Source organism: Antedon mediterranea, chromosome 9 (assembly GCF_964355755.1).
Source record: "Antedon mediterranea chromosome 9, ecAntMedi1.1, whole genome shotgun sequence".
NCBI classification, from domain to species: domain Eukaryota; kingdom Metazoa; phylum Echinodermata; class Crinoidea; order Comatulida; family Antedonidae; genus Antedon; species Antedon mediterranea.
The window spans coordinates 11838898-11848415 of NC_092678.1; the positions used below are offsets into that span (position 1 = coordinate 11838898).

General features: G+C 33.4%; 1 protein-coding gene across 1 annotated transcript; it reads right to left on the bottom strand.

Annotated features, from left to right (window-relative positions):
• Positions 1-180: 180 nt before the first annotated feature.
• LOC140059266 (uncharacterized) lies at positions 181-4716 on the bottom strand. Its single transcript, XM_072105135.1, has 4 exons — positions 4553-4716; positions 1639-1785; positions 1026-1190; positions 181-606 (listed from the first exon to the last, which is right to left on the bottom strand). The coding sequence occupies exons 2-4, from the start codon at positions 1781-1783 to the stop codon at positions 332-334; spliced, it is 585 nt and encodes a 194-aa protein (XP_071961236.1). The 5' UTR covers positions 1784-1785; positions 4553-4716; the 3' UTR covers positions 181-331.
• Between the last annotated feature and the right edge of the window lie 4802 nt (positions 4717-9518).

Genomic DNA, 9518 nt, shown 5'->3' on the forward strand with positions numbered 1-9518 from the left:
CAAATTGCATAATACATGCAGCTATAGATATATAAAAATTAATTAATAAAATTTCAGTATATATATATTTGAAATGGGATAGTGGTAAGGAAAGAGATAACAGGGGATCTATAGGGCTCTATGGGATTTAAATGATCAGCCCCCCCCCCCCCCCCCACCTCAAAATGTAATAATGTTTTATGTTTTCTTAATTTATTCTGTACATGATATTAATAGTCTGTCAAAAATATAGTACTATTAAAAGATTACAGAGCTGTAAAAAATGGAAACACCCAGTGGCGATGGAGCACCTATAACTCTTTCCTGGATTCAGTTCAAAATTTCAAATCCGTCAGCTTTCTTTGTTCGTGTATTTTGAGTCTTGTTCATGTACTAAAAACTTGTCATATTCCTCCCCATCTTCTGGCGCAGATTCATCCTGTTCTACCATGTCATACGTTGGGGGCACTGTGCCACTTTGAACTTTAAATGTTTCTATTGATTGGAAAGTCTTTGCAATGCGTAACCTGTCTGGAAGTGATATGGTGACTTGACTGTAGCGTGGTGGGATGTCACTTTGAGCTATCATTTCTTCTTCATTCACTGATGGACATGGATCAATAGCAGCTGTAAACATTTAACATACAATCTAAATTCAGACTGTTATCAATGTGGTTGCAATTCCTTAAATTTTATATTATTTTTTCTTTAATTAAACAATATACATTTTAAAATAATTATTAAAAATAAAAATGATTAAAATAAATTATAAAAAATAAATATGCATTTTTACTACATAAAACAAAAGTTTTCATGTTAAAACTTTAGGATAACCATTTATGCTGTCTGTGATGATGGTTATTACAGCTGTACTGTACTGTACTGTAGTATCTTGAATGTTTGACCGTCTGATCACATTCTATTTTGCGAAATGTTTTGTCAACAACCAACCACTAATTTAAACTTGGGAGCATAAAGGCAGCAGGTTTAAACATTTTATTAACATTTTGTTTGTGCCAGTAAAATATTGAAGAAATACAACTTACCAACACTAACAAGCCTTGAATCATGTCCCCTGTGATCAAACACATCATCTTGAGGCTTCTTTAAAAGAGACACAAATGCCAAACAAGAGAGAATAACCATAATCGCTATAAAAGACACACCACCAATGATAGCAGCTAATGATGAAAAACTACTATATTCTTCAACTGAAATAATAATAAAAAGAAAAACATAATAATATTGTATATAAATGGTTCTACATCATTCATAGTAATAAGTTGACCCTTCCATGAGCAGGCCCCCTCAAGTACACAAATATTTTAACTTCATTACTGAACATTTTCAATGGATAAAAATTAGGAGTAGGAGATCAATTATTATCAAACAACAAATATTCAATGTTTGATACTTTTTGAAAAGAATTTTTAAATCTGCTCTGTATGTACCTATAAAGTCAAGTAAATTTATTGTCATTTGTAAACATATAAAAAACATATTACATTGTGATCATTTTAATAACAGCAATATCATTTTTATGCCCAGAATATTTATTAATATCAATATTGTTTGTTATTATAATGCTGTTTGAATATATAATGAAACAAAACACATTTTTTATTTATAGTTCAATAAGTAAAAATGACATGTACTTACTAATATCTTGACATGTTATGCCTGTATAGCCTTCAGGGCAAAGACATTTACTTAGCACACATGTACCATTATTTTGACATAGAGGGTCGCAGAAATCTCCAATATATGCAGTAGTCACTTCCATTATATGTAGTTGCTTCAGCATACCTTTAAACATTGAGATATGATCAGAATTCAAAATAAAGTACAATAGTCAACCTTATACAAATATTATATATATATACAATTGTGAATTTCATATCACGATCGTGGTGAGCAATACACTGGGGGCTCCAGTTTTATGGTGTTCTAGGATATCACTAATGCGATCAACTGTAAAGGGTCTTGCACACCTGTTCAGGCACGGTTCTGTTCTGGTGTCGGCAAATCAAATGTTACTGTTTGTTTTCAAGGCGCTACACATGGCTATGCGCCAATCGATATGTGCATAGCCGGGTGTCTAGAAAACTCAGATCTAGAAAACTCAGATATCAATATATGAGTTTTCCAGAATGGAACTCAGAGTTTTCTAGACACCCGTGCATAGCCATGTGAAAACGAAACATTGGTGTACGTTTGATTTGCTGTGGCACCTGCATAAATTGTCTTCTGTTATTATAGTTATAGGCCTAGTAGTGACATAGTAGATATTTTAATCACTTAAAAGTGATTTGGAAGAGGTTTTTACAGGGTTTTTGGGGTGTGCGCAAGGCTTGCGCAGTTTAGAAATACTTGCTAGTTTGAAGAAACAGGATGATATGATTCCATGGAAAGATGAATGATGTTATGTTATGATGATAATGTTAGGTGGTAATGTTAGGTGGTGTATAGCCGAATCTGGCCTTTCTGAAAAAACCTTTTAGTAATGAAAGTGTTGCACTATCATTACACTATCCAATTTTATTTTTCAGGAAATAACAATTTTAATAAATTATGTTCAGATACTATGCTACTGTACATTAGGATTGAAGAGGCGTTGCAAAAATTGTTTTACTGTTATTTTGTACATGGTTTTTACACACGTTTGTACATACCATATTTATTTGAATACATTTATTGTTCAGGAGTGATTTTAGAGGGTGTTTATTCGAGTGAGGTGGAGTAGTTTATTTTTTTAAATGTAATATGGTAACATATTAATCAAATAAATACCGTACCCCCTAGATATGCAACACCATTAATATCAAGAAGTGATAAAATATGGTAAAAAATTGTATCAAAATGCTTGGTATGGAAATGTGTTTATATGCATGTTAATTCAAGAAAATATAGTAAATAAGGTACATTTGTAACTCTACCACCTACAAAACCATAGCAAGATCTGTTTTGTTTATAATTTGTACCCAACTAGCAAATTTTTAGTGATATCATTACAGTTAAAATTATTTCTTTTGGCATGTGACAAGGGTAACCTGTGACAATACAGGACTTTAAATATTACATTACTACTAAATATTAAAGCTCACTTACAGTACAGCAAGGTCAAGGATATCTACTGATTTGTAAACATAATATTCCTCATTCACTTCACTTAGTTATTTGGTGCTATCCAGTAAAAAAAAAGCCCTTCAAAATATAGGAAACTTCTAAGTAAGTAAATACCAAATATTTATTAGGTGATAAAGGCCCCATTTTGTGAATTCACCATATTGGTCATACTGTACATCTATCAAACCAATTGGTAAGAATCAATAACATTCACTACAAAAATAGCATAATAATCCAACATCAATGACAAATATAATAAGCAGGTAGGCCTTGTATGGTGTTAATTAATCAATACAATTAGAGGTATATTGGTTTCAATCAATATTTGATATCAAAGTAAAGCCAGATTAATGGATGACTTAACCTTGACCTTAAATATTATGAGTAAAGCACTCAGTAAAAACGCAAATTTCATGGCAGATTTGGTGCAGTAATGTAAACATGAATGTCCAACAAACCAATAATCATATGATTCACAGCATGATGATGTTATGATCTAACAGTGTATTATTGAAGCATTAAAATGGGTGAAAAACAGTATGTAAGCACAAAACATAACAATATTATTATAGATTGTATAGCGCTTTTAACTTTTAAAAATTGACAAAGTGCTTCACATTGCAAGAGACCAATTAAAAACAAAATAAATCTTATAAAAATATGAATTAGTAAGTAGATATCTAGTTATCTCAAAATAATGTGGACAGTTTATATAATCATATTATTTACAGCTTAGTTAGTTATGTCACACATCTGGGGCGGACCCAGATTTTGACCACCCACCCCTCCTATGTTGCGTCCAGAAGTGGGTTTTACACTCGACAGTGAACCATGACCAACGGCTTAAAAATTAAAGTAAATGAACGTCAGGGCTATATTTGAAATGCAAGTGTGAACACTGGACGAGACCCAAATAAAAATGGGGTTAGCATAGAGCCAGGACTAATAAGGTAAGGCCATGGATGGTCAAAAGACATAGGCTAGGTAGGCTAGGACTAGGTAGGGAGAGTAGTGTCCCTAACTAAAACAAGCCTAATCTTATTGATGGTCACATAGGCTAGGACTAGGTAGGGAGAGTAGTGTCCCTAACTAAAACAAGCCTAATCTTATTTTTGAACATTCATTTTCTACAGTTCAGTTCCTTCATCATCATTTTTACAAATTGATTACACACAGGCCTGAGTACAGTACTACAGTGTGTCATTAGAAGGGTGAATGACATAAAAATTGACTTGAGTCGAATTTGTTTGCGTAAACTTCAATAAACCACACGTCGAATCAAAGGCCACCACAGAGGTGGTAAGTAGGCCCTTACCTTATCTTCTGCTGGTAGTACTGTAGGGAAGGTGTTCTATCGAACTAAGACCAGGGAGTTGTTCTCCCTGCTAAGACAAAACAAACAAGGTTAGGTGGCCTACGAAAGAGAAAATAAAGAATAAAAACTTACGGTAACTAGATTTTATGTATGCCACCAACTTCACTGAATATGGAAAGATTTAAACGGATATTTACTCATTTTATTTCTGTTGTTATAATATGATTGAAAGTAACACAATAAGCGAGGTCATAGTACAGTACTAACACAGTGCTACAGTTCATCTAGCGTGTTTAGCTAGGTAATCCAGAGTTCTTCAACACGATCATCTCATTGGTCACATCCCGTCAAGGCTATCTCGGTCTCGTGGTACCTGTCAATCACTTCAGCCCTAATAAGGCGTGGTTATTTCGCACTTTAATTTAAAATGATAAAATAACAGTAAATGAGACATTTATTTTGAGATACTCAACAAAATAGGAAAATATATTGTGACTCGTATGCTGAAAGATATTTTTCTATGAGGACAAAAAGTGAAATCTAAAAATTGTTATAATACCAGGCCTACTTTTTCTTGCCAACAACATTATTTTATGGGATGAGCATACTTAATTTCCATAACATTGAATTGCACAATCAACGGATATTGCCAACAAAAAATTATTTTAGCTGAAGAAGGAAACAGCCAAGGGCAAGTCCTTGAATGCTGCAAACTGGCAACACAATTAACAACTGCAACAACTTAGGCCTACGTATTACACCAAATTGTATAGTTGTTCTTTACTTCATATAGTAGTTCAACTACTTGTGTATATAGAAAGTTTTATCTTATTACAATTCATAATTAATGGTTTTTTGTTATATTTTTTACCAAACTAAAAATAATTAAAATGACAAAAGGTTTGTAATTGTAGGCTACGAATGTTGTATGAATGTAATACAATTGTATAGGCCTATATAAATAAAATACAAAACATTCATGTCACCTACTACTACTCTAGCTACTACAGATATTCTTTAAAAAAAAAGAAATAACTAATATTTGCTCAATTTACATAAAAAATGCATGATCACAATATTGATTAATTGATTGCCCTATATAGTTTGTTATTGTGAATAATCTTAGACATGAAGCTAACAATGCTTTCTTATTTGGCTAAAGTATCTAAAAATGTAATTATATAACCATCTTATAATATACACTGAATGTACTGAAGCAACTTCTTGATGTGATTTAATAGATAAAGCTCATTAAGAGCCAGTTCAGACTACCTCAATTGGTTTCACAGATACAGTTACCGCTAACTTTTGTTAAGTTTTTGTTTGTTGTATTCTCTATATATAAGTTGCATATATTAACAAAACCTGAAAAAAGAGGAAACAACTATGAAAAAAAAGATCTGGAATCTTTTTATTACCAAAGTAAAGCACTTAATTAAAAATGAATATATGTGCTACTACTTTAAAGCTCAATGTAAATGGGGAGATATAAAGGAAAATCTCCTTAAATTAATGAAATAACAAAATGCTATTTGTATCTCTTAAATACATTGTATATAGGCCTAATGACTATATTACGTTTAGGATGTCATCCGGGTATGAAGCGTCTCACATACACACAGAGCCAAAATATTAACTTGGACTTGCACTTTGTATGGACTATGGATTATATACATTCCATCCAATCCATTTTAACACCTTTTTTCAAGCTTCTGCATTCTTCGTTTTCATCTCATCCATTTTTTCCTTGGTAAAAAGGAAGGATACTTTATATTCCTCCCTGAGTTTATAGCCTCGATTACCCAGACACGGACACGAACAGAAGAAAACAACAATAACCACAAGTACGTTGTTTTTTAAATCAATTTTTATCGTCATTTTATTGCCATCTATATATTTTAACTAATTGTATTTTTAAAAATGTAAATGAATGTAAAAGTGTAGTTTCTTTTTAACATCAAAATAATTTTAGCCAATGTATGTATATACTGTTCCAATGTATATACTGTTCCAACGTATATACTGTTCCAACGTATATACTGTTCCAACGTATATACTGTTCCAACGTATATACTGTTCCAACGTATATACTGTTCCAATGTATATACTGTTCCAATGTATATACTGTTCCAATGTATATACTGTTCCAATGTATATACTGTTCCAATGTATATACTGTTCCAATGTATATACTGTTCCAATGTATATACTGTTCCAATGTATATACTGTTCCAATGTATATACTGTTCCAATGTATATACTGTTCCAATGTATATACTGTTTAAAAGATATGTATTTTTTTAGCAATGTACCTTATGAATAAGAGAAATATATAAATGTGCATATATATTATTATATTTATAACAGAGAACTATAATAAAAGTGGGACGAACCCACACAAGACAAACAAAAAGTTGTTGTTAGACTGTTGTATGCCTACAGTTTATAATAATGCAGATAATTCAATTTAATTAATTAACTAGAAAGCCACTCCGAGGGTGCATACTGTAAAATTCTCCTACATAAGATTTCTCCGGTAAAATAAAAAAATATATATATTTGTGTGTGTCTTAATGCTGTTTGTGATTTAGGCTAATTTCACTACAAGCATGTGTATGCGAGTTTGGTGTAATGGTTATGTAACCAGCCTTTCAATTAACAATAGCTTCAGTTGACTAACAACAGAACAGCAACGCAAAAATCAAACGAGTGAATTTGAAAAGAAATAGGTTTTTTAAACTACTCGCATAAAAAAAATGTGCACATTAAATCAAATTATGTTTTAAAATTACAAATCACAAATTATAACTCTTGCCTCTTGTACAAAAATGAAGTTTTTCTGTTGAAATCACTTTTCAGTCTGGAGTGCGCCCTCTAGCCTTCGGCTTACAGCTCACTGGTTTGATATGAACCCATTTAAAAGGCCAACTTGGGTGTAATTAATATTTAAAGTTATCATAAAAGCTCATCAACTAAAATGATAGACAGCAGTATCATTGTCAAATAAGGTGATGTTATGGGTATGGCAAGCTCATAAGCAGTTGAAGAGAATGGTTTGTATTTTCAAATTTGGCTTGACCTAGGATAGTTAAAGTCAATTTACACAGATGAGTGGTAACTTTAAGCGGAAAACACAAATATAAAATCTATGTATGTTATTTCTTATGACCATTTACACACTGAACAGACGGGCGTTTGAGAGAAAATCCACTCAAGATAGAAAAAGAATCTATTTTGTCAAAGTACTATGTGGTCATTTTGGATTCTGATTCTTGATTGATGTGACGCCATCTATCAACAACTGTTTGAGACCAAGATGTCAAAAAATACGAGTGCCAAAGTAGTCTAGTAGTAGTCTAGTTTCGGAACTTCTTATTATTCAGAAATACAAACAAGACTATCCACCAGACCACTAGCGAATGCCGCATGCTGTATAAACGGGACAAGCTACGCAGTTTTGTGCTTACCGTTTGTGTAAATTTAAACTTGTATTTTCTGAATAAGCTAAAACTAGTATCCACTTCTCTTATACATACATACACATTTAAGACAGGAGGTAGGCTATAATTCATGTGAATGATCATGTGTTCCTTTCAGTGACACCACATCAGCATTCAACATGACATGATAATAAAAATTGACTGTTTTTCGGTAATTTAATATTGAAATACGTTCATCATTTCCATGAAAACGAGCCAAGTCTTTTCTAGTCACTTCTGTTGGACAAAATCTGTAAATGTTTTGCGTAAGATTTGAATAATGGCGTGTGTCTGTGTTTGCCATCAGAGTTGCTGAAAGAAAATTATAGAAAAATGTGTGAATTTAAACCCCACTAAATGGTAAGTGAGGACGGAAGTTTTAAGTGAGACCACTTACTAGTGAGAGAGGGTAGGATTAGTAAGACATCTACAAGTTTCTAGTGAGAGAGGGTAGGTTTAGTAAGACATCTACAAGTTGCTAGTGAGAGAGGGTAGGTTTAGTAAGACATCTACAAGTTGCTAGTGAGAGAGGGTAGGTTTAGTAAGACATCTACAAGTTGCTAGTGAGAGAGGGTAGGTTTAGTGAGACATCTAAAAGTTGCTAGTGAGAGAGGGCAGGTTTAGTAAGACATCTACAAGTTGCTAGTGAGAGAGGGTAGGTTTAGTAAGACATCTACAAGTTGCTGGTGAGAGAGGGCAGGTTTAGTAAGACATCTACAAGTTGCTAGTGAGAGAGGGCAGGTTTAGTAAGACATCTACAAGTTGCTAGTGAGAGAGGGTAAGTTTAGTAAGACATCTACAAGTTGCTAGTGAGAGAGAGTAGGTTTAGTAAGACATCTACAAGTTGCTAGTGAGAGAGGGTAGGTTTAGTAAGACATCTACAAGTTGCCAGTGAGAGCGGGTAGGTTTAGTAAGACATCTACAAGTTGCTAGTGAGAGAGGGTAGGTTTAGTAAGACATCTACAAGTTGCTAGTGAGAGAGGGTAGGTTTAATAAGACATCTACAAGTTGCTAGTGAGAGAGGGCAGGTTTAGTAAGACATCTACAAGTTGCTAGTGAGAGAGGGTAGGTTTAGTAAAACATCTACAAGTTGCTAGTAAGAGAGGGTAGGTTTAATAAGACATCTACAAGTTGCTAGTGAGAGAGGGTAGGTTGAGAAAGACATCTACAAGTTGCTAGTGAGAGAGAGGGTTGGTTTAGTAGGACATCTAAAAGTTGCTAGACTAGTGAGAGAGGGTAGGTTTAGTAAGACATCCACAAGTTGCTAGTGAGAGAGGGTAGGTTTAGTAAGACATCTACAAGTTGCTAGTGAGAGAGGTTTAGTAAGACATCTACAAGTTGCTAGTAAGAGAGGACAGGTTTAGTAAGACATCTACAAGTTGCTAGTGAGAAAGGGTAGGTTTAGTAAGACATCTACAAGTTGCTAGTGAGAGAGGGTAGGTTTAGTAAGACATCTACAAGTTGCTAGGGTAGGTTTAGTAAGACATCTACAAGTTGCTAGTGAGAGAGGGTAGGTTTAGTAGGACATCTACAAGTTGCTAGGGTAGGTTTAGTAAGACATCTACAAGTTGCTAGTGAGAAAGGGTAGGTTTAGTAAGACATCTACAAGTTGCTAGTGA